The following is a 26,060-nucleotide window of genomic DNA, read 5'->3' on the forward strand; positions in this document are numbered from 1 at the left end:
GTGGGCGCCCGGCTCACCCCGTCAGTGGTCTTGGTGCCCGTTTTTCCACAAGCTAACCACAGTGGCAGTATTAATGTCTCACAGGACTTGTTTTAACGGGAGAACAGACTCCAGAGAGAAGCATCCAGCCACATGCACTTGCGGTTAGGTGCAGTCTCTGATGAAGGAGTCCGTATGCCAACACCCTCTCGTTAAAACAGCCTTAATTCTCCGCGTTCAGTATTTTCGTCGTGCTGTGTGTACCGTCAAACATTTAAAAAATCTCCTATGTGTGAATGATGAGCGCTCCCACCCACACACATCCTGGCTTTACTCTTGAGAGAGAGGTATTGGAACCAGAAGCAGTTCCCGTCGGAGGGTCTCGCCAGAGTCCCTCGCTCTGCTCTCGGCGTCGGCAGGACCAGACCGGGGCCACTCTGCCCGTCCCTCGGCAAGTTCCTCTTCCCTCCCGTCTCTCCCTGCCGAGGCCGCGACGACCCGCCGCGGGGTCCTACCCAGCGCCCCAAAAGGGGGCACATCCCCCGATGTGCATGGAGACGGCAGCGGGAGAGCAAGGTTCGCAGAGTCAGGAATTCCCTAAAGACTGTGTGTCCGCCTGTTTACATCTCTTCAGAAAACGATGCAGGGAATATGCACTAAAACTTCGGAGAGATGGGTGATATAAGTGCACGGCCGATGCACGGGTGAATCCTGGATAACTAAGCCCATGCACTTTCCACGTCCACCCTGTACACGTTATCGCGTTTCTTCTCGGAAATAACGCCTCTCTTTAATTACCTCGGCAAAACCGCTCGCCTCTTGCGAAGCCCCTCCGGCCATAGCAATAACCCGGCTCTGCTGCCGGACTGTTCTCTGGACGCGTTTTCCTCCTGACTCCCCGCACCTCCCGGGGCTGCTGAGCCAGCCTGCGCAGCCCTTGGGGAGGCCCCAGGTGAGCCCCAACAAGCACCGCACCCCCGCAGCGCGTCCCACTGCCCCGCCTCCGCGGAGACCCTCGCACTGTGCGGGGCTGCCCCGGAGCCTGGGGGCGGGCGAGGAGACCGGGGTGGCCAGTGCAGCCGCGCCCGCTCCGCTCGTCTCCCGGGGGAATCGGCGCTGGACAGGGTAGGAAACACGGAGATTTCCCGCACGCTGCTTTTCCTCCAACACCGCAGTATGAATTACCGCTGCTCGTAATCTCAGGATCGCCGCAGGGAACAATGCGGAGACTGACTTTGTAGACTCCTACCGCAGTATTTTCAGAGAGAAAAGGTACACAGGAAGAGAGTTATTTCATAGAAATCTAACCCTCAGCCCTCCGCGGAGCACTCACCAACCTCATGAATTAACTCGTTGACGGCGCAGGAAAAGGACCGACAAGCAATAGCTTCGACTCTGCTCCCGGCCGCGCCTGTTCCACCGCACACGGGCTCACCACGGGTTCTCATCACGGTGGCCCAGCTCCTCCACGAGACATCCCTCGGAGCCCCCCGTCAGGTGCTCATTTTCTGTCGTGCCGTCTGCGACAGACGATAGCGGTCCTGTCGTGCCTCTCTCGTTCACGGACGGGGAGATCCGCACGGAGGGCAGGATAGGAGCCCGGGGGATCCGCGCTGGAGCGGCTCCGAGCCGAGTGCTCCGCCCCGCCGCGACCCGCAGGGCCGCCCGAGCACTCGGCCGGTGGTGCCCCGACCCGCCCCGGCGCGGATGGGGAGCAGAGCCCGAGCGGGAACCCCGCTGCGTGGGGGCCCCAGAACGCGCCGCGAGGGGCGGGTATCGGGCGCTCTGCGGGGCCACAGCGCGTCGCCTGCGGGGCGGGTGGTGGGTCCGGGCTGGGGGGCCGCGGTACCTGACCCCGTGAGTCCGCTCGACCGCGCCGGTCTTCGAGGAACAGGGTCCGACCTAAGGATTGCGCAAGCAGCCCCGGGTCCTTCGGAGAGACTCCCTAAAACCGGCTCCGGGCCAGCATGGGGCGGGCCGGGGCCGGGGCTCCCAGGGGCCGGCGGTGTCCGTATTCCGCCGCCGCCGCTCGAGGCTCTGGCCGCCGGGCCGAGCGTCGGTCGCGGTGCACTGAGCCACGTCGCGGCCAGAACAAACTCCAAAGCCCTGCTTGCCTCATTACGGCAGCGGTGTCGAGGACACCGGGAGTGGATATCTGTGAGATTCTGCTCGGTATTCGATCGGTTAAAAGCGCTGGACAAACGAGTGATTGACGGGACGTCCCAGCATTACCGTGACTCGGCACAGCTGCTCGTTCACTTATAGTCCTGCAGGATCGGGCCCGGGGATTTCAAACAACGATCATCTTTTTTAGAGGGATAAAAATAGGGGACTTCTCCTTTCACGCAGCTCCTCAAAAGGAGAATTCCCTTTTATCAAGCCCATCGTGTTTGTAAATGTATGGGCAATTCTCTCAGTTCGCTTTACCGAGACTCAACAACGCGTCCTTCATCCGTGGTCAGGCGGGGCTGAAACAAAGAGGTAAGGGGGAAGATGGAAACATAACGATAAGTTTAATTAAAAGCAGCTGGCTAGTTAAATACGTGCCGAGGAGCAGATACCCGGTTATTTACCTCAGTTGTGATGGACGAGCTGCTGCTTTATTCTCCTCTAATGCCCGAGAACTGCATCAGTGTTTGATGTGAGGGAATACTACGGACAAGATTTGTGATCGTGGAGAAGCGGTGCCGTAACCCACGGCCGCTCACGGAGAATCGCGGGTTGGTTCTGCGGGTAGTGGGGGCAGCGAGCCTCCGCACCCTCTGTTCGCGGTGCCACCGGGACTTTGGTGTTAATCAGCAACACCTGCGGGAGCTCAGAGCCGGAGAAACGCTTCGGCAGCTCAGGTGCTTCTATTTTAGCTTAATGAGAAAGGTTTTATCACGGGATCTTGGAGGCATTAGCAGGAGGAGAAGTAGCAAGGCGGGTGTAGGAGTTGGGTGTGTGAGCTAGAGGAATTCGCCTGGACTTTGCGATTTAGGAGTGTAGAAAAATCGTTCCTGTCATACGGACTGTCGCTTTCTGCCGTATTTATCTTCTTCGCTCATAGAGAAATGTAACTGGAACCTGTGTTTAGACTGGGGTGGAGGGGGGGAAACTGTGGTAAATGATGAAGACGAGTGGGGGGATTCTCTGTTTTTTTTTTTGTTGTTGCTGTTTTTTTGTTGTCGATGATGTTGGGGGGGTTCCCCCCCCGCACTAAACACGCGCGGGCTCGCTGGTGGTGATAACGGCCCGACGCGCTGGAAGGCGGGTTCTGCGCAGGAGGTGAGGCCAGCGGGGCAGGTCCACCCACTTGAAAACAAAACTTTTTTCCTGCAGGCGCTGAGAGCAGAGATCGGCGCGGGGTCCCCGGAGCCGGCTCGCCGCCCACCGGGGGCTGGTATGCGGTAGGGCAGGACCATGTATTGGAAGAGTGACCCGATGTTCGTCTGCAGGCTGGAGGACAAGGACCTGCCCGCGCTCGGCGGCCCCGTGGAGAAGGTGTGCGGGCGGGGGAGCGGCGCGGCGCGGTGCGGTTGGTGGGTCTGGCGGCCCCGGGCGCGGCGCTCCCGCCGGGCCCGGTGGACACGGCGGTGGCGGGGCCCGCAGGTGCCGGCGGGCCGGGCGGGGCCGGGCGCTGACCGAGGTCTCCCCGCGCTCCCGCAGGCCAGCCCCGCAGCGGCTGACGAGGACTCCTGCTCTTCCTCTGCCGCCCTGTCGCCCTCCTCCTCGCCGCGGTCCATGGCCTCGGGCTCGGGCTGCGCCCCCGGCAAGTGCGTGTGCAGCAGCTGCGGCCTGGAGATCGTGGACAAGTACCTGCTCAAGGTAAGGGCGCCCGGCCCGGAGCCCCCCGCAGCCGGCGCCTCTCTTCTCCCACAGGCCTGGCGCTCGGGTTGCTGGGGGGAGCCTGCCGCGGCCGCCAAGGGAAACCGGGCCCGTCGGGCTCCGAGGGTGCAGCTCCCCGCGCCGGGCCATCGCTGCGGCTCAGCCCTCCCCTCCCGGGACACGGGAGCGGCACCGCGGAGCCACAGCGCGCTTGTTCGCGGGGTTCGGGCCAGAGAGGGAGCCCGAGCTGCCGTCGGTGTTTCAGGTGACGCTCCCGGTGTTGAGGTGTGTTTCTCTGACGCGCCGGGAGAAGTGGGGACGGGAACGAGCGATCCCGGCGGCGGTGCGCTCTCGGTCAGACGGCAGTGGCGCGATCTGTGTGTCTACTAAAGTAGATCTGGGGGACGTTGTGAATCTCAAAGCTAAAAGTGCTCTTGAGAAATGTTATTCCTGTAGAAGGTGGTCAAATAGTATTTGGGAAGGAAGTGAGCTCCGTGCGTGCAAAGCAGCTCTCTTCTGTAGCAGTCAGGACCAAAAAATCTATTTAAAACCAAATAAAACTAAGTGAGTTTAAACATAAAGTGTTACTGGGGGGTGGGCGGGGGATGTTAGGGAGATGTGTGTGTGTCTGTGCTATTTGCCTTCTGTATTAGAGCTGTTAAAATGATTCTGGATCAGACTTTTGTCCTCTTTCCCTTCAAAAGGGAGATTATATGATCATAGCAGAGTCACTTGGTTCCATCAGCCTTAAACAAAGTCTTTGTATATTTGCCAAGTGACGGTTGGTGACACCTCTGGAAGCAACTCGATGGTGTTATTAGGTCACTTAAGTCTTGGTTGAGGTGGGGACGTCCGAGGAAGATGTGCGCTGTGCTGGTGTTCGTTTAAAGCAGGGTCAGTGCAGGAGCTGCCAGGCACTTGTGGTCTGAGTGATCTGGTCTCCTGTGCAGGAGCTTGGGCTGGTACAGAATGGGAGATCGGACAGATAGCAGAGCTGACTTGAACTCTGTTCCAGCCTGGTTCCCATTACCTCCTGTGATGCTTTGGCAGCTCATTTATTGTTTGCTGATCATCTTTGCCTCCTTTCTGAACAGTTGGGATAATTGGACTTGGAGCAAAAGGCCTCTAAATGATTTAGCCTTGAGTTTAAATTTGCTGTTACTGCTTCCTGTGTAGGCAGAGAGGAATCCATGCTGATGTGCTGCTGTGTACTGTCCAGCAGCAGCACAGCTTCCAACTTCAGCCCTGTCAATTAATAAGTATGAACACAGGCAAGCAACATCAATTGAGACAACTGCGGAAGCTGTTGGTGTCCTGCTCTGTGGAAGAGCGTTTGGCTCCAAAGAAGAGGCAGGGAGATGGGCTCTTTGAGGCTGGGTTGTCAGCTCAGGCTCTGCAGAGCTGCGCAGGCTCCTCTTGCCTGTGCCGAGGCTTAGCGTGCGTCAGGGGAGGCCTAGGGAGCCTTGGCATGGCAGAACTGGCTGTGGGGCAGGCTCAGTCTGGCCCAGCGCTGCCCCCCCTGCTCTGTGGTCCTTCTAAGAGATAGCTGGGAAAGTCAGTTTGGTGACAGCTGCTATCAGCAGTTTCATATTATATTGTGGTATAAATTTGTCAGCTTATGGGAAGGTGGCTGCCAACAAGGATAATAGTTGGGAAAGCATTGGGCAACTGCAAACCGCAATGTTACAGTCTGAAGAATGACTGAAATGGGTGATTCCAGCATGAGTGTTGGAGTTGATGCCTCGCTTTTTCTATGGTTTGTTTGGCAGTGCTCTGATGAAAGGCATATCCTGTATTATTTAAAATTTGCTTTGCCCTAAGTTGTATATGGGCTGTTTGGTATGAGATGAGAAATTGGCTTAGGAGAAAAATAATTATAAAATCTATAATCATTGTTTGGTTTACAGGATTTCTCCTATGCAACATGGGATTATCCAGAGGGTTATTACTTAATTTATATGGTCGCTGAGGATCTTGGATTGTCAAATTATTTATTTAGGTGATGTGGAATGTCTGTCCAACAAAGGGTTCCCTTTATAAGAAAGCAGAAATCAAAATAATTGTTCTCAATTTATTTGCCCCAAAATTGTATGTGGGTTTTCACAAATACTGATTTCTGCTGCATTCCACGAATGTGTCTAGTTTTGCTATGGATATATTAAAGATGTGTTGAATTTGCTATTAAAACAAGTGCTGCTGTTTTGAAATTCGCACTCCATTTATCAACTTTGTTTTAACAGAAATTTGGCAAATGAAGGTGTTGTTCATGGTGCGTTTCTATTTGATGGATTTTCTCTTCCCCCTTCAATATTCACATTTTAAAATTCCAGATCACTTTGCAAGGTTTGGTTTTTGTTAGGGAGGACGTTTCACAGACTGGGAAATAGAAGTATGTAACTTAGCTGCCTTTGCAAGTTCACGTAAGGCCAAAACTTGCTCTGTTACTCTAATGCTTTGAGAACAGAACTGGGCACAAAATATCTATGTGGAACTTGAATCTCTTGCTTCCTCTTCTGATGCTTTTAATTACAAAACCATGAAAGCTTATTCTGAAGATCTGCATCAAATTAGTTAACTCTTAATATGCATGCAGTTCTATAGGAAAAATGTTTTGCATTCAGGGTAATTTTTCTGTGAATCATGGTATGTATAACTTTTGACCTCATCTGGGGAAAAAAAAAAAAAGGGTTTGTAAATCTAAAATATAATATTGGAAGCACAAGCATTGAGGGGTATTTTTCTGTTGGGTTTTTGTAGGTAAACGACCTCTGCTGGCACGTACGCTGCCTCTCGTGCAGCGTTTGCAGAACGTCCCTGGGACGGCACACCAGCTGCTACATCAAAGATAAAGATATCTTCTGCAAACTGGATTATTTCAGGTATATCATTCTGGAACCTAAATTATCAGATAACTTGTTACACTTGCTTGTTACTCTTCACTTAAGCCACAACTGAAATGCACTTGAGGTTCTTTATTCTTTATTTGCTAGGTTTATTTTCGGTGGTTTAAAGTCTGATTTTTCTTGTGGAGGGACTTGAGGAGCCTCAAGTCTGTGTAATGTAACTGCCTGCTAAGTCTCCCCTCTGCTCCTCCACTCTTGTGCACAGCTGCTGCATTTATACCATCACTTCTGTATGCACAGAGGGAAAAAGGTTAAGAGTCCCTGCCACAGTGAGAGCATATCGTATGTGCAGGGAATCCTCCTTGGGTAATGCTGGCTGAGAATGCAAGGTAGAGTTGAGATGATCTATTTGGAGTAGTGCTTCTCTGGTGTGGGACTTAGGGCATCTCATGGAGCTGCAAAATCAAGCCAGGATAAATCCCGTGATCTTTAAAAGAATATTTCAGTAGTTATACCTTTCTGCGATCAATTTGATTTAGAATGTGAAGCATTAAGGGCCAATTCTGTAAGGAAGAATATTATTTACTTGGATTGTCAGTGTGAGTACTCAGGATGCAGTCTTTGGTACATAAAGTAGCAGAAATTGTTGCTGTTAATTTCAACGTGATTGCTAGAACTTCGCTAGTTTGATTGCTAGACCAAACTATTTATGGGATTCTCACCTGTGCCGTGAATAGATTACATCCAGCTAGTCAGGTTTGAAACTGAAAGAGAGGAAGGGGGCAGGCTGAATGTTGTGAACTTCTGGAAACACTAAGCTTCTATGGGACTTGAAAAAAGAACTTGAGTCTGCAAAGATTTTCAAGACAAATTCTTACCTAAATAATCAACATATCTGGGTGATTAGTTTCCTCTTCAAAGAGGAATATTCTACTCTAATAATGTAAATACTTACGGATATTTGACTTCATTTAAAAATCATAATGTGATGTTAATTGAGGAAATAACTATGAAAATACAGGTTTTCTCCCTTCTGCTGAAGGTGCTGAATGATTAGTGAAGGATGATGTAGCTAAATGTAATAGTTCAGACTATCCCTGGATTAATGTAAATATATCTGAATAACTGGGAGAACTTTGAACACGCTCAGCTGTTCCCCTCTCTCTCAGCAATTTTTAAGAATAATTATCTTTGTAAAAGGAAAGATGGAGAGCTATGACTTCACGTAGCAGTTAAAATGCTTCGGTTTTGCTTTTTGCCTTATGAAAATCCTAACCTCTGTATATCAGTAGTGGTCTCGGCCTTCAGCAGTCCCTTCATCCCCTGTTCTCTGCCACACCCCGGTCACCTCTACCCCTGCCGGGGCCCGGCTTTGCTGGGGGCGGTCGTGTCTGGCTTCACCCCCGGTCGGCGTTCTCGTTGCAGGCGCTACGGCACCCGCTGCTCCCGCTGCGGGAGGCACATCCACTCCACCGACTGGGTCCGGCGGGCCAAGGGAAACGTGTACCACCTGGCGTGCTTTGCCTGCTTCTCCTGCAAAAGGCAGCTTTCAACCGGAGAGGAGTTCGCTTTGGTTGAAGAGAAAGTCCTTTGCAGAGTACATTACGACTGCATGTTGGACAATCTGAAAAGAGAAGTTGAAAATGGTAACACTGTGCTTTTGTTAAGAACTGTGCTTGTGGTTCAGTTTTAATTAAAATTGTTGGGTTTTATTTCATCTTCCTTATTAAGGGGTAATTGCCTGGCTTTAGTAAGACTGGAAGCACAGGTTCTTGAATTAAAATAACGTGCAAATTATTTCACTTTCCGATTTTTTTTGTGTTTGTATAACTTGTTTTCTATCCTAAGGAAAAGAAGCAGCAGTATATCTTGTTGATAAAATGTCATGCTAGATTTATTTCTTCTTTCACTTGCAAGGGAGTCGTTTGGGGTATAATCTGTAATGGTGCCAGATCAATTTAACTTCAAATAGAATATGGCTTTTTAAAGCTGAAATTCAGCTGACCAAGTGCTGTCGGTTATTGTTGGAGAACAGTCTGACTTATGAATAACATCACTGTGAATGTGTAGCGGCAGTATTGTTTTCTTTTTAATGTTTCAGGTAATGGGATTAGTGTGGAAGGAGCATTACTAACAGAACAAGATGTTAATCATCCAAAACCAGCAAAAAGAGCTCGGACCAGCTTCACAGCAGATCAACTCCAGGTAGAGGCAGTGCTAAAAATTTGTGTAGCTCAGGTTTATGCAGGACATGGGTGCTGAACCAACAGGAAGTTGGATGCATAGAGAAAGAAAACAAAAAGCTTGCATGCTTTAAACTATTTCATAAACTATCAAGACGCAGCATGTTTCTGGAATTGTTTGTTAGCTTCAGCAGTTTAATATGAAATAGTACTCTTCAAGCTTTTTATTTCCCTGGGGGCAGACAGTAATTTTGCAGAGTGGAAACAAAAAGGTTGTTCTGTTTAGATTGCTCAATGAAATCTATTTAATCAGCAATTTACATCACTAAACATAATAAAGACAAAATATTTTTAGAATTATGTAATGTGAAAAGTTGTACTAAAGATTGGTACTGTATGTGACTTCAAAACATTAATGGGATGGAAGTTGCAATTTTGTTGTAATGGCTGCATCTGCTCTGCTTTCAAGGCTTCTTGTCTTGTTGCTGCCTTGTCAAGAGTTAGCTCTGGATTGTCTCAATAGGAATTATTTCGCCCTGTGGATCACACTTCACTTAAATTAGCTTTCTAGGGAGAAACACCAGGACTAGGGCCAGCTTCCAATGAAGGGGCTGACGGTGAGACCAGATTTAGGGATTTCAACCTGCAATGAGAAGGAAGCTGTGGCTTTCTGCCTAATCCTAGCTACACATCTCTGGTTTTAGTTTGTATCAGGTTTTTGAATTTCTGTTGACAGGGTGAGTTGTATTTTATTGTCCTACCCTCCTCTTTTTTTCTGGTGAAAACAGTTGAGGAAAAACTAATGTTGAGGTGTAATAACATGTGGGGTGTTAAAGCAGTACTGTCTAACAGGGCATGGAGCTGTTCAAAGCTTGGTTTTCTATTTCAGTAGTGACTAGAGACAGAAGGTGGTGATAACACAAAACAATTATTTTAGTAACAGTCCAACAGGTGCACAGGGCAAAGGGCTCTGTACCTTGGACTTGAACTTCTGCAAAAGGGAACTTTCTTTTCTGGCAGTAGCTGAAAGCGAGATAGGCCCAGCTGCCGGGGCAGGAACTGTATTCAGGGCTTCTTCCCACCTGCTGTCATTTAGGTAGATTGTAACATACTTCAGCAGGTGTTTGAGATCTTAGGGCTCCTGGTTCTTTAATGACACTTTATCTGCTTGTTGCACCTCTGTGCCTATCTTTGAGGCTGGTGTAAGAGTTCGAACAAGAGAAGCAGCATAGGGACAGGTGCCTGTCAGAATGGCAGCGTGCTACTACACACCTCACAAAGTACTTGTACAAAACAGTGTCCATGCATTTTGATGTTTGTGTTCTATAGCACATTCCACTATCTAAAGGAGCTCCAAGAGAGCTGGAGAGGCACTTTGGACAAGGGAATGGAGTGACAGGACAAGGGGCTTCCTGCTGCCAGAGGCAGAGTTAGATGGGGAGGAATTCTTCCCTGTGTGAGGGTGGTGAGGCCCTGGCACAAGCTGCCCAGAGCAGCTGTGGCTGCCCCATCCCTGGAAGTGTCCAAGGCCAGGTTGGATGGGGCTTGGAACAATCTGGGCTAGTAGAAGATGTCCCTGCCCATGGCACGGGGTGGAACTGGATAGTCCCTCCCAACCCAGCCCATTCTGTGATTCTATGAAACAGCAGAAAAGTAAATAGTCTCTGAATGGGGAAAGTAGAAGTCTGAATCTTCAAAGATGAAGCCATGCAAAATTTTCAGAGTCAAACTGAGGGTCAAAAATCCAAAAATGAGAAACTAATGCTTTTGAAATTGCTGAAGATACTCTGCAGAAATCCACAAAATCTTACTTCCATAAACAGGGCAAACCCTTAAAGCCTCTGAAAATGTTCAGGGTGCAGGGCAAGTTGACATCGACTTCCTCAAAAAAGTGCAATTCATATCCTAATGACAAGTGTTGACTTCAATTTTCTGTAAAAAGATGAGTGTAACCAAATCATTGCAAAGGGATGGTCAGCCAAGGTGGGGTCCCCTCTGTTCCTTGGTTGGTTAAAGGCAAAGAAAGCACAAAGTGCTTCCCAGCTCCTGCATCCTCCATGGAGATAAAAAGAAGGTCAAGTTGCTCCATCTAATACAAGGTGCAGATAGTGTGATTAACAAGTTCAGGGAGGTGGATCATGGCTTGTTCCCTCCTTATGCTCTGATCTGCTGCTATAGGCTTTTCTTTATTGAGCGTATTTGAATCACTTTGCAGTGAATTTTCTCGTACAGTTCTTCTAACGTTTTCTTACAGAGCACCTCCTCCAAGCATAAAAGCATAATCCATTTTTTTTTTCATTTCTGGTAAATCTCACAGCTTAGTTAAGCATACTAAGAGTTTGTATTTTGGCTTGGGGGTTTTTTTTTTTTTCTCTTAACATATTGGGGACTGTCTGGAGACTAGTTTAGGAAACAATAGTTTCCTAAAGACAGACAAGTAGTAGGACCATGGTCTGAGAAGAATCTAATGCTGCTTTCAACACAAATGATCCTGCAATCTCTTATCTTGCCTTTTCAGGTTATGCAAGCACAGTTTGCTCAGGACAACAATCCAGACGCACAAACGCTTCAGAAACTGGCAGAAAGAACAGGCTTGAGCAGGCGTGTTATACAGGTAACAGTGCAGAGTTACTTGACTGACAAAGTCTGGTACTCATCCACTGGAAATGCTTAATGGCAATTTTCTCCATGTAGTTTTTCTGGCATGGAAAAAGATCTAATCTGGCAATTTTATAACATCAGACAACATCCTTAGTCAGGAATAGGTCTAGAACAAGCATGGTAATTTGGAAAACTCGCTGTATTCCTCTTGTGCCTTGTGTGGAGCATTAACAGTCTTTCATGAAGAAATTTCTCAGCCTAAGTAGTACAGAAATTGTCCTAAGTTATTCCAAATACAAATTTCTGACTGTAATAGTCTGTTCTTAAAATCTACACTATTTTTGAAAATGTCTTGTGGCGTGACACGTTAGGAGCAAGTGAATATCTAGTCATCTGTTCTAGAGAGCAGAGTTAAAATATATACCCATGCCATCCAAAACTGAAACACAGACTTGGAATCTTTGCTTGAAGATGTCTCTTAGCAAACATTATATGGATGCTTTTTTATATAAATATGATTTTTAATAGACATTATATATATGTTAACATAAATAAAAACAAGTTTGGAGTTCCCTTGGCTCATTCTAGCCTTGAAGATTAACAGTGTTTCTACAGAAGTGAGGTGTCTGGCAGGTTGTTGTTATGCTAATGTTGAATGCAGTCTATCAACATGATGTACCTTTCCCTCCTTTTCAGGTGTGGTTTCAAAATTGCAGAGCACGCCATAAGAAACATGTTAGTCCTAATCATTCATCTACTGCTCCTGTCACCGCAGTTCAGCCCTCCAGGCTGTCTTCACCCATGTTAGAAGAAATGGCATACTCTGCATATGTACCCCAGGATGGGACTATGCTGACTGCTCTGCACAGCTACATGGATGGTAGGTATAACAGCTTTGCTGTTTTTCTCCTAGTAAAATCATTATCAGCTGTAGCAAGAATGGTTTACCAAGTACTGATTAAAGAAACCTAATGGATTTTTAATTTTTAGTATGCTCTGTAGGATATAGAAATACTGTACTTGCTATTTACACCTTATTGAGAAAGCAGTCTCTCTTCACTGTAAGAGCATGGCTGAAGATTTGGGTATGAAGACTACTGCTTGTATTCCTCCAGACTATTAAAACTATAATAAGAAATTAAACACTTATTTAAACATCCACGCCATGTATTTTAATATTAAGTAATTTTAATTAAAACTGTTTACCACTTGCTCCCCGTGGCTTTTGCCCCATGGACTGTAGAGATGCTCTAACAAGCAGCTTCTCTGAGAGCTTCATCTTCTCTCACAGTAACACACAATGCAGGGCGGAGAGAGCCTGGAGGTCAAAAGTGCTGTAGTCATTGTGTGTCTTATGACCCAGCAAGTCAACAGCTTTGGCTCCTATTTGTGGTTAGGAGGGACTGTGAAGATTTTGGGAGAATCAGTCTGAGCTCCACATGTGGCCTGAGCTGTTTTTCTCCAAAGCAGTGGTGTAAGGTGGGCTGTGGGTGGAGGAGTAAGGGTGCTGGGCTAGGGGAATCAGAGCACGCAACAGAGTTGGGACAGCGAGCTGTCACTACCCAGTGGGATTTAGTAGCTTATAATCTTTTTCTACCTCTGATGAAATTGACTGGTAATGTTTGTTTTTGTAGCTCATTCACCTACAGCTCTTGGACTCCAGCCTTTGCTACCCCATTCAATGACACAACTGCCACTAAGTCACACCTAATTCCTTTCTGTCAGGGATATAAGCTATTAAAGATGTAACCTTAAGTCATAGTGTATTGAAAATATCATTGGAAAGATGTTAATGTTAACTTTTATTTAACATCTAAAGCATTTTCAAGATAATTTTTGCTGCCCAGGTATGTAAGTATATTTAGCCTGCAAGACACTTTTATGGATTCTGCATAAATAACTATTACATTGTTTACAAGCCTTATTAAACACCTTTTTGTATTGTCTGGAAGTAGTCCACTCTAGTTATGTGTGTGTTAATTTATTTGTCATCAAAAGAGCACTTTGCCTAAAAGAAAGGACTGACAATTGTGCAAAATGTTTACAATTCTTTGTGAAATTGTAGTTTATCATTAGTTTGTATCTGTAAGTTATTGCTAAAAGTATTACCTGTATTTGAGTTGTACACAGCCTATATGTTAAAGCTTATTTCTGTGAGTTTACAAAAATAAATTTTGGTTGCAAATATTTTCAAAAAGAACTGAATAAAGTTTCTGCTGTAGCATGCCAAGCAAAAGTGTTGCTGTGTTTATGGCTGAACTGTGATCATTTGTCAAGTGTTTAACTCGAATCTTCAATTTTAAGAGAAGGCACCTGGTACACTTGAGGAACATTACACCAAGGTCCTTCAGGAGGGTTCTATTTCAACTGATAGTAGAAATGCTTTATTGGTCTTGAAACACCCCAAGTAGGTGGTACACAGGTGGGTATAGGCAAAGCAGTGCTGCTGCTGCTGAGGGTGCACACTTGTGGGGAAAGGGAAATGGGAGATGAATAGGACAGATTTTAAACTGTGACTTTAGCTGGCAAGTGGAAAACCTGAAATCACATCTGCTTTAACATTTTTAATCTCTCCTACTTCAGCTTCTGTTCAGTGGTTTTATCTTGTGATTTTGTTAAGCAGGAAGATAAATAAGATGCAATACTTAAACAGTCTGCTTTTTAAAAGTAAAACCTAGCTCAGCATTTTAACTCTCCTGCATATGAAGAGAGACTGGAATTCAGTCAAATGCACCACAGTCTGTTTTTAAAGCTGCTCCTGTGCTAAGACTTTGTTGCAGAGCATGTTTTGATTCACTGATTTGATGCACAAAGGCTACTATAAATTCAGCTGATTTTTGTCTTCACAGACCAGTTTCCTTCTAGGATTTAAGACAGGTAGATCCCATTTGCACATTTAAACTTTATTTGCATCAGAAGGAAATCATACTTTTGAAGCTGTGTGTATGTGTCCATATCCCTTTCTCTCCCAGCTATGCATGAGTGTCTACTCTGAAATTCCTTAACTGTGCTGGTCAAACCATTTCAATGTGGAAAACCTAGTGCTTTCTGATGATGACTTTTGAGAGCATAACTTTAATGGCAAGCTCTGAATTATTCAAATTCCTTAAATTAAAATCCTGACACTGTTTCAAGTGCTACTCACAGATGTCTGAGTTAATCGACGTAGCAGAAGCAATCTCCTTGCACTAGCAGAGTGATTTGTCAAGGCTTGTGTTATCCTGCCTTTCCTCCCCTCCCTTCTCCCCCTACTCCCCAAAAGACTCAAGACAGGGGCTGTGGTGGAGCTTGGCTGACTTGGCATTTTATCCTACCATATGTAACATTTTATTCTAGAGTATGTAACTTCTTAGTGAGAGACTCCACGTGGAATACTGAATTCAGGATGTTATTTCCAGTACCTAAGCTAGCTCCATAGATCACCATGCTACAAAACTGCATGCACAGCAGTAGATAAACTGGTTTGTGTTCATTTGTTGAGTCTGATATGCAAGTAGGACAACCTTACTGCTGAAGTTTTACCAGTTAAATGCTAAATAATGCTAATTTAGATGTTAACATAACTTGGTAATTTAAAATGCAACTTAGCTTGCATTGAGTTCCTTTAAGAAAAAGTCATTATTCACTCTAATTTGAAGAACTGAGTAGCTTCAGGTTGCCTGAAACAAAAGTAAGTCTAAGCTTATTTGTGAAACACCTTCTGTTCAGTTTCGAAGTCAGAACAGGATTAAAGTACATGGGAGCAATTTTCCTATTTCCCTATGAAAGTAGGAAGCAGGATAATTTGTCTTTTGCTACTGTTGAGTGCTTGTGCAGCTATTTATAAGAGTGGCTGGGAAAATGAAGAGTTGAAAATAGGAAGCTCTAGCAGAGAATCTGGGTGTTGTGTCCCCCTTTACCACTGCCAGAGCCGTTTGCAGCTGGTGTTGGGCTGACAGTCTATGGAAAACTGGGGACAGTTTTAGTCAGCTGTGTTCAACTGAGGCTGCTGCTGTAGCCTGACTTTGAACACTTGTTTGACGAGGTTGAATGTTTGTCTTTCTCTCCTGGTTGTGCACTGGCATTTGTGACTCTGCTTCTGCGTTCTTCTGACACTGGAGCCATCCTCTTTGCCTCCTGCTGTGTAAAAGAGTAACTTGGATAATGCTGTGATGAGGAAATTCATGGGCTCTCTTTGCAGAAAGGGAATGCTTCAAAAACATCATAATGATATACCTCTGTGTGTGTGTGTGCACAGGTGGGTTTTTTTCTGTTTTCATTTGGTTTGTGCTTTAAGGTGTACTTCATATATTACTTATTGCTGTGAAGCCCTTAAGTTAAAAAAAAAAAAAAAAAAGAATAATGAAGTAAGCATTTATTCTTCTACTTGAAACAGCTGAACAACTGAAGTTTGATGTAAGACATTTGAGCTTCGGTATTTATTCATTACCAGGATTAGCAGCACAGGTGGAGCAACCAAAGTCAGATGTTTGGCTCCTAGTCCATCGTTTGCATCTCCAACAGTGGTGGTCTTTTCTCTTCTACTCCTGCTAATTTCTTTTTTCCCCCACACAAATAAGCCTACAGAAAATCAACAGTACTCTTCGGAAAACACCTCACAACTTCGTTTTCTGCCTGCACATTGCACATTCCTCTGTTTACAAAGCGCTCCCTGGACTTCTTCCCCACCCCTCTCATGAAGAGCTTTTCCCTGTTGGGCACACTTGTGACAGTGCATCAGCTCTCTTCCAAATACTGCTGTCATATGGGTTGCTTTGTTTGGGGTGGGTTTTTTTAGGGTGGTTTGGATTTTTTTTAAAAACCCTGCCACAGCTCAACAGGAACCAATCCCCTGCCCTATATAAGAATGATACCTTTTAACACCTGCCATCACAAAGGGCAACAATATTCTCTCCCAAGTTGATCTTATGGGAGAAAGATGTTTCCTGCTCCAAGCCTCCTGAAACCAAAGGTTATTACTGAAATATGGGAAACTTAGAACATGTAACAGTACACTAGTATATAAAAAGTTACACATTTTCATATTTTAAAATTAAGTCATTGCATTTGAAAGATAGCTACTCCATTAAAAAAAAATCAGTCAAGGAAGCATTTTATTTTTGTTTAATGTAAGCTACCAGGTCATCCAAGAAACTTAATCATAAAAATATCATTTAAGTAGGATGCAGACTGTAGTATGCTGAATGCAGGAATCACTAGAAGCTACCTTTTTTTACCATTTTCAGAAATAATCAGCAGAAATAACTGGCATTCCTAGAATATGGATACAGGCATTTAGCCAACATACGATTTTAAGACCAAAAAAGTGTGTATCTATGTTGTGCATAGTTAAATCTATAAAAATGCTACCTTTCAACAGGCACTTTGATCTTTGGTGTCTCTGCAGGAATTTGTCCAGGTGTCGGGCTGGGATGCTCAGACACAATCCACGGATATGTTCAAACATGCCAGTGCAGGTTTCTTGTCATGACATCAGTTCAGAAAGAGCTGCCACCGCTGTAAGAAAGCCCCTAATATTAAACCCACAAAGAGTTTAACAACAAATTTTTCAAGCTCCAGGGAGCCAGAACCACTACAGCTGGGTATTATTCTAAGATTTGTTAAACTGCTTTGGAATGTTGTTAGTGTTCTCAACGAAACAACTTGTGAGCTTCAATATACCACTATGATGATGCTGTTCCAGTACTCTGTATTTCTGTAAGAAATTGGAACTTTGTAAACTAAAAAACACAAACCAGTTTTGTAGTTTGTGTGGGGTTTTTTACTTTTTTTTTTTTTTTTTTAAATTATTGTCATTTGGAGCAAATTAAGCACAGATCCTTCTCCAGGGATGACTTTGACTCTTTTCCAAACTTGGGCTCTTTAAAGTACATTACCTGCAGAGCCCAGCCAAATCAACAGAAATGAGAACCTAGGACCTAATGAAATTAAATTTGATTCAAGACAGGAAATTGAATTGGTCAGATGTGTTAAAAATGATGGCAACCAGAAACTACATTATGAAGCTCTGTATAAAACAATCCCTTCCTTTCCTTCTCCGAGCCATCTGTGTATGTGTGGCTTTGCAAAGGAGCATGCCAGCTCTTTGCAGAAAATGCACTAAAAGCAATGTTGTTCATCTGCAAAGTCAAGCTGCAAAGATGCGTGCAGGTGGTCTTCATCAGCCACTGCCTGAGACAAAAGCAGAAACATTTTCATCCTGTATTTATGACCAGGGTCTCTTTTATTGTAACGGGTCAGTTATGTTATTATTTCCTTCTTCAGCAGAAATGTCAGTCAGACCACACCACTGCTGCTCTGCTGCTCTACCCAGGATAATTGCAGCACAACAACAATTCATGGTGCCACAGCAGAGTGGAGAGGCCTTTCCACCCCTCTCCTTGTGCAGCCAATACTGATGCCAGCAAGGGCATCTCGCTGAGCAACGTGTGCAGAACAGAGGCGCTTCCCAAAATAAACCTATCGACTGCAGATGAGTAGCCAGGCTGCATCCCACCAAGTGCTGACATGGGTCACAGCCTAGGGCTGCATGGGAGACCCCTTGGCTAGCCAAAAAGAAAAACCCATACAGAAGCAGGATCCCTAGAAAAGACTGGAGATCACACTGCTGGTACATGAAAAAAACTCTGGGTAGGTTTTGAATCCTCTGAATGTAGATTAAAGTTTTGATGGCATGCAGCCAAGATTAGATTTAAATGGAATGGTAAGAAAACCATGCGAGATAAAAAACACATCAGTCTGAAAACACATTTAAGAGAAGGTAAGAAAGCAATTTTTTTAGTAAGTCTGACATTTTCTAAAGGAGGACAATGTAATAGCTGCAGTCAGTTCCAACAGACCATGTGTGTTAACAGAAGATACTGATGGAGTTTAAAAAATAAAAAAATCCAGATTTTAATTAAAATAATGACATACATATGAGACACATAGTAAAGGTCCCCTATGCTCCAAAATCCCCTTACAATAACTTTTATATTACAAATGTATCTTCCAGAGTCTGGAAGATTCTGGAGGGCTATACATGATTGGTTGAACTCAAACAATATACTTTAACAAACACAGTATTTTACTGTTATTGTTGCTTTCTGCCATGGTCAGAACCGAGTTTCACAGCAATGCTTTAAACAACAAATAGCATTCAGGTTTTGTTTGCCGAAGTTGCATCTGATCAAATGTTAAAAAAACCAAAACAAAACCAAAAAACCAAACAACAAAAAGAACAAAAGTAAATCTGCTCTCATGAAGATTTACTGTAGAATAGCGGTGGCTTTTATCAAGAGCTAAAGCAACTGTAGTGTACTAGGCCTGTACCTCTTCCCACACGGCATGGCCACAGTCAGCTAAGCCGCTAATGTGCACTCAGGGAACACCCGTAGAAGATCATTTTTGCAGTTCACCTTTCAATGTTTAGTTTGGACTGAAATGGTCTGCATCTAAACCTTCCAGGCTGAGAAATTCTCCTCTTTGCTTTGTCACAACTTTCCTTCTGCAGCAGCTGGCAGCCATCCCTCCAGACAGAGCTGAGCTGAACAAGTACTGCTGCTCACAGCCACTGACCGAGGGTGTGGCTGGCTGGACAGTACAAACCCACCAGCTTCCCACCAACACTGACAACATTTAACCCTCTCTAAGAAACAGTATCCTATGGCATAAGCCTCATATGTGATCATTTTCCCTTAAATAATACATGCTGCAACTATGAATTTAAAAGTTCTGTGAGTGCACTTATTCACTATTCAATCCCAAACATACATACTTCCAGCTTGTTTTGCTAATTCAGAAACTGTCTCAAGGTTTCATTGCAGTGACTGCTGAATGACAGAAGCTACTTCAGACAAGGCTTCCCACATATGGAATAACTTACAAGGCATACCTTAAACTCAAGTCCAAATTTTCCCTTTGTCCCAACTCCAAATAATTGCTCCAGTTCTACCTCTGATGAAATCCATCCCCATCTCTGAAAAGCTTTTGCAGAGGGTTTGGTGTTCTTGTTTTTATTTTCCCTGTCTGCCAGAAAAATGTATGTGATGGGCCACTGGCAAGATGGGGACTCACCTGCCACAGCTCAACTGCGAGTTCAGCACCTGCAGCAGCTCTGCTTGTGATGCTCTGCCAACCCACAGCACGCAATAAAGGTTTTCTTGACCTCACACAAAGGCAGGAGAAAAATCTGACTTTTAGTGAGTCTTATAAACTCCGGAAGAGATTTATACCGAGTTCCATGGTATCATTTTGGCCAATTTAAACTTCAATTCAGGTTTAGGTGAAAAAACCCATGGTTTATTATTATGGGGTTCAAAAACTTGAATAAATTTAAAAAGTAACAAACAATCCTCGAGCCATTACAAGTAAAGCCCAGAATTACCCTCCATGTCGTAGCAGTGATAGCGGCCCCACCCAGCACCTCCTCTGCTCCGCTCCTACACGGCAGCATCCGCCCCGCGGGTACCAAACCGCGCCCGCCCCGCTCCGCGCCCCGCGCAGCCCCCGCATCCCCCGCCCCGCTCCGCCCCCGCGTCCCGCCCCGCACAGCCCCGTCAACAGCGCTGCGAACAGCCCGGCGCGGTGCAGACGCACTCCGGTTTATATCGAAATCTTTATTAGAACAATCCCCAAGAACTGTAAAACGCCGAAGTAACAACAAAATTAAGCAACTTTCGTTATCAAAGATATTTAAACAATACCTATCTATTTCTGCATAGCAGAAGCAACAGGGTCTAGAGCTCGAACCCTCGTGCTCGTGTTAATTTGGTTTTGGCAAGATAATACAACCTTAAGAGTCACATTAACGAACAGTAACCTCCCTTTGTTAAACCTCGAAGAGCCATTTTTATGGTTTACTCATTATTTGGGACAAATACATGTGGACATAATGTAGCATAGAGTAACAGACAATTTTAATATTAGTAGCACTAGTGTTACTTGAACATGAAGAATTACCTTTCTAATTGTTTACAGTGCAGTACAAATTACATATTACCTCAAAAATCATTGCCTGTATCAAAAGTTTAAAAATTTAGAACAATTTATAAAACACTTCCATAATAGGAAATTATCAGTCTTGAAATGGAAAAGGAACTTTATGCTTATAAACACGCAAATGAACGTATTACAGTAATATATTTGTTAGCTTTATTCCTTCTGTTTTAAGTAGCAAGAGCCCAGTTCTCCCCCCAGTTACACAAGTACAACACACACGATCATTGTAACCAAAAGCAGAATAGGCCCTACTCAGAAGTCCACTATAACAGAAATTAAAGCTATTAAAAAAATCTACTATAAAAAAATGGAACAGTCTTGCATTGTTTTTATTTGATTATTTGCAACACCCAAATTGTCAGGTTTTCTCCCAGACCACACTGTCAACTTTCATGATCTGACAACAGCCACAGGGAAATTGTGTGTGCTGCATCATGCAGTCCAAACACATCTGACATCCTTCCTACAATTCATTTTCTGTGACTTAATTTGAAAAAAAGAGTGTTGGTTTTCCTACCTAGCATTTTCTGGTTTGTGGTCCACATGGTATGAATAAATTTAAAAATGTAACCCAGGTAAAGTAACAGCCAGTAAGGCACTTTTTCTGCAAGGACACAGCTGTCCAGGCTGAGCAAGTGGTCAAAGGGAGACATTCTAAGTTACTAAAAACCAGTCAGTTTATTCTTCATAGTCACTTCTCTGACAATCCATTTGTGGAAGAACACTTACTGACTATCCCAGAATCAGCCTGACATTGCATCTGCCAAAATATTTTTCCTGTTCTACAGCAGAACATGCAATAGTAAAATATTTCATTAAATACTAACATTTAAAAGAATATTCAGCATCCTTGTAACACCCAAGAATCAGCCGCTGAATACTATTTGGAAACACCCTCGCTCCTGCAGAAGAAATGATCCCATCTTCTTGTTTCTTTGTTTTGTTTCTGTGGTTACTTTTTTTTTTTTTAAAATTTTTTTTTTACAAAATTTGAAGGCTTGACATTAAAACTTTGGTATAAAACATGTAAATGAAAGCCATCCAGTAATGGGGTGTAGGGAGATACAATGAATCCAACCCAAACTAAACAAACACGAGTGTGTGGATGTCATGAGGGGGGTGTTTTCTACTGTCTCTTGGTTTCTACTTCTGCTTGTTTGTGATCTTGAGAAGGGTTCTTTCTACCCATGTAAAAGGGTCTTTCTGCAGAGCCACCTGCCTTCCCAAAGTTCCTCCCAGGAGAGAAAGAACCTGGCAGGACCCTGTCACTGTCGGTTCTGGATCCTCCCCTCCCTCCCCGCAGGCACGGAGCCACCACCGCTCAGTGGGGGCTGGCCTGGGCCCCTGCCCCGGGGGGACACTGTGGCAGCAGCCCCAGGGGACTCAGCAGCAAAGCTCACACCACATATTTGACCGTCTGCCACTCTCTAAACCAAAAAATGAAGTTCTGAATTTTATACTAAATCAAAAGTCAGTGCCCAAATCCATAAATGTCAATACCATTATCTCCTCTGTGGTGCACACCTGCAGACCCTGGCCCACAGGGTTAGTTAGGAACCATTCTAATAAGATAGTCTTAAAGTATCTCAGGTGATTCTTTCCTAAGTAAATACTTGCATTAATTTTGACTTAATAATTATTGGCATTTTATTTTTTAAAAGCCGATTTTAATATTAAATAATTATTATTTACTTACTGAATTTATTGATTACAAAATCTACATGGTATTGCTTTGTATTTTCACAGTTCACATAATTATTAAGAAAATGGCTTTTAAATTTTCTTCTCAGAAATGATGATCACTTACATTCTAAAGACTTTCACAAAATAGTGAGAAGAGCAAATTTATACATATATATTTTTTACTGTATATAAATAATAATACAATTTAAAACTTTCACTTTTAGAAATTCATTTAGTAAATGCATAGGTTTATTACAAAAGTCTTCTAATCAAATAACTGTATACTATTTCTATTATGTTTTATTCCTAGTAAATTCTATGGTTACATTCATATGATAAAAAAGCAAGCTGTATTCAGAAGCTTTTCCAGTTGAGCTCCCAGTAAGACACTCAAGTCCAGTAGAAATATAAATTACTTAATGGAGTTTCTTCATCATCAAATTAACAACATTTAAAAAAAATTAAAAAAAGCTTTAGAATGTGGACTGTAATCAGACCAGCAGCTTCTTTAATCACAGAATGGTGACACATACCCTCAAAAGTTATTGATTTAATTCTCAGAAAAAATTAAGATCATGGCAGGGGTGTGTATTCCATGCCATGCACATAATGAGAAAGGACTGACGATGATGATGATGATGATGAAAAACTTTATCCCTCAAGAGTCTGATTTTTTTTCCAAAGGCAGGGTTTTCAGTCCTTTCTGAAAGTCAGGTTTACTTTGGGGTATCTCAAGAGCGGTTACCAAAAACTGAAGGTGCCCATAATCAGTAGTTATTTTGAAATTGTACACCTTTATTTTACATTATTTGAACCCTAAACTGAACCCCTCACTTTTACTTCAGGGAAGAGCGCTGCAGCACCCACTGGACCACAGAGAATGCTCACAAGGACCCTCCCACCTGCACCTCAGATCACAGGATTTCAAGATCTGCCCATGGCCATGAGTGAGAGCGCCTGGGTGAAGGTCACTGTCACACCACCACAACCCCAGACCTGCTGCATAAAGGACAATGTTCCTGCACTCATAGCAATTACAGCCATCACAAACTGGAGCCATGAGTCAGAGAGCAAAATCCCACTAGGATGGGGATGGCCAGTACATTTTGACCAGAAACTTGCCTTCAAATCATCTAAAAAAGAATTTGCCTTTCTTTTTGTGACACCAATCGACTCCTAGGGCTAGAAAAGTATTTTCAAGTGCTGAACTCCTGTGATAGAACTGGCAATTGTATGGCACATGCCACTCCTGGAAAGTGGAATGTACAGGAATAACTTATTCAGTACAGTGGAATCCATGAAAACTAGGGGCAGGTCTCAGTATGGCTGGGTCCTTGGTCCCCCAGGAGATTAATAAATTAAAAGCTTTTCAGCTCAGCTCCTGGAAGTAACAGATTTGAGAAGCACTTCAGTGCTGGACCTTTTCCATCAGCAGAGCTGTTACTTAACCGCAGTGGGTCATAAACCACAAAGAATGTTAAATGCATTAATGACTTCGTACTTTGTACTAATGACTGGGCAAATTTAATAGTCAAAAAGCAAACTAAATCTTTCAGAGCATCTCTCAGTAGCCAAATAATTAATCCTGTATCATGAGAAGACTTGAGTTCAATGTCCTAATACCTTACTGTGTGAGCCACTGGGAGCCTGAAGACATGCAGAAAGTGCACCCTTGGCCCTCAGCACCAGCACAGTTGTTCCAATGGCTTGGTAAAGAGCCCTTCTGAGCTGGGCAGAGGCAATGGAACTCCTTGTGCACACACACACGGCAAAGACTTTCTTTCAAGGAAAAAAAGACTCTATTTGGTTTTCCTTTCAGTGAAGCTCAACTTCTTTGCAACATAGAACACATTCAGAGACTTGTCAGAGATAAGGGGATATTAATATTAACACATGTGCATCTCTCTTAGACATCAGCTAAAAATTATACATTCACCATCTTGTACCAGATGAAACCTCATTTGTGTGAACCACAAATCACTTCAAGTGCAGTGGGACCTTCTCTCAGTTACATCATCTTTTAAGCACAACTCACGGAAAACTTCACTTTAAGCCGTATCAACTAAAGTCTTTTCTGACTTCTTTCTTTGGGGACCTGCAGGGTACCATCATGTCTTAAAAGATGCGGTTGTGGATGTGATTAAAATATCACTACGTTTTTCAGTGTAGGGAATCATTAATGCATGTATAATCACAGTTTAAACAGCTGTGAACCAGCTTGTACCAAAAAATACAATCATAGCACCATATTTACAAATTTAGTACCATCTCCAGGTTAACTAGAGTCTTAAACTATCTTTTTTATGGCTAATTAGGTTATATGTTAGTGCTTGCAAAAAATTGCCTGAATTTCTTTTACAAATATACACTTATAAAAAGAAACATTATCAAAACTGCTGTCATCTAAGGCAGCAACTTGTATTACAAAAAATTATTAAAACATCATTATTGACTTATAAAAGCTTCAAATTTACATTTTCCTTTTCATAGGCACTCTATAAACTAAAACGTGGCCTTGTTTTCACAGCTGTTATTTTGAGCATTTAAACTAGTTAAATCTTACCGATGTTGCTCTTTTGTTTGAAATATAAGCAAAAGGAAAAAAGAATCACCCATTAACCAGAAGCATCATTTACAGTTTTTACTTTTGCCTACTTTATACACGTTTCGCTTAAAAGTGACACTTTTTGATCTCGAGGTTCAGTGCATGTTATCCCACTGCCTTCTTAGGGCTTAGTTTCTTCTTCCCTAGAATTCGGTGGAGGCTAGCTGACATGAAGTAGGGTTTTGCTGTAGATCCATCATTTCTTTCCAGGTCTTCACCTGAATTTACACAGCAAAAGCAGTCAAAAAAGCAAACAGCAATACAACCACACAAACACAGACAGAACTGAAGTAAGGAGACAGTAAAAGACCTAACATTAAGAAAAATCTCAATCAATGCAAATAAACTGTATTATTAATTATGCCCTTGATGAAGGATACTCTAAAGTTTCTATTTTCTCAAACCACAAGGGGTTTTACATGAAGCAGAGACACAAACATCTAGCTGTTTTTAAATGAAAGCAATATATCCTTTTTATTCTCCAGATCTTTGGTTTGGCAGTATAGGTGGAAATTTTCAGAAATTCTCATTCCTCCACTGAAGCCCGGCATTTTGGACATGTCTTGCTAGCAAATTTGTCACAAAGAGAGCTATGGATTTAAGACTGGACCCTTTTTCACTTCCTAAGATAAAGTTTATTTGAAAACCTGCTGCCACTATTGCACAATGTATTGTTCATTACTGAACAGAAGCAGGGGAAGCAGAACAGAATATGAATGTAAAAAAACGAGGCAGACTTATTATTTTTTTTCCTACAGAAGGTCATGACTAAGTCACTGGTTAGGATTCAGCCCAGTTGGTGTCAGGCAGCAGTCACAGAGCAATGACCAGTTACACATCGAAGGCAGTCGGGAGGGAGTGTGCAGTGAAGCAGAGTCACTGCAACTGCTACTCTGCAAAGGCTGGATCTGCAGAGCCAAAATGAGAGCTCCAATTCTGAGGAGTGGCTAAAGAGGTTAGAGAAGGCAAATCCTAATATATCTCCGTGGCAGCATACGCCCTGTGTCTTTGGAATAAACTAAAAGAAAATCTTTTAATTTTTGAGTGCACCAACTAATTTGCTAAATAATTCCATTTCTTTCTAAATAACAAAATAAATAAATAAATTTTAATACTGATTTGAATACTAATAAGACTAAGACAAATACTAATAACAATTTATTTATTTATGGTTTAGCTTATTTCTCAGAGAGTTATTAGTGCTATGTCTGCCTGTTTGTACAGAACCAAAGTTCATAACTTGAGATAAATAGGATATAACTCTCAATTTTCAGTTTTCTAATCGATTTTGTTCCTATGAGTCTTTGGCAACCCAGTTTTTCCAGAATCACTGCTATCCTCAGTTTTCAGGGAAGCACAGCTAAAGTGAGTGTTTAAAGA

General features: G+C 43.5%; 2 protein-coding genes across 3 annotated transcripts in view; one reads left to right on the plus strand and one right to left on the minus strand.

Annotated features, from left to right (window-relative positions):
• Positions 1 to 1,120: 1,120 nt before the first annotated feature.
• LHX8 (LIM homeobox 8) lies at positions 1,121 to 13,649 on the plus strand. The gene is made up of 9 exons (XM_050307523.1): positions 1,121 to 1,476; positions 3,301 to 3,462; positions 3,628 to 3,786; positions 6,544 to 6,665; positions 8,055 to 8,275; positions 8,731 to 8,834; positions 11,331 to 11,426; positions 12,110 to 12,293; positions 13,048 to 13,649. The coding sequence occupies exons 2-9, from the start codon at positions 3,382 to 3,384 to the stop codon at positions 13,122 to 13,124; spliced, it is 1,044 nt and encodes a 347-aa protein (XP_050163480.1). The 5' UTR covers positions 1,121 to 1,476; positions 3,301 to 3,381; the 3' UTR covers positions 13,125 to 13,649.
• Positions 13,650 to 19,990: 6,341 nt separating this feature from the next.
• SLC44A5 (solute carrier family 44 member 5) overlaps positions 19,991 to 26,060 on the minus strand; it is a 70,691-nt gene continuing 64,621 nt past the window's right edge. For both annotated transcript variants that reach the window (XM_050307522.1, XM_050307521.1), the window contains exon 22: positions 19,991 to 24,898. In XM_050307522.1, coding sequence (XP_050163479.1) covers positions 24,786 to 24,898 — 113 coding nt within the window. In that variant the 3' untranslated portion in view covers positions 19,991 to 24,785. The remainder of the gene's footprint in view (positions 24,899 to 26,060) is intronic.

This window comes from Myiozetetes cayanensis, unplaced genomic scaffold (assembly GCF_022539395.1).
Source record: "Myiozetetes cayanensis isolate MyiCay16 unplaced genomic scaffold, myiCay2020 scf12, whole genome shotgun sequence".
Classification (NCBI taxonomy): Eukaryota; Metazoa; Chordata; class Aves; order Passeriformes; family Tyrannidae; genus Myiozetetes; species Myiozetetes cayanensis.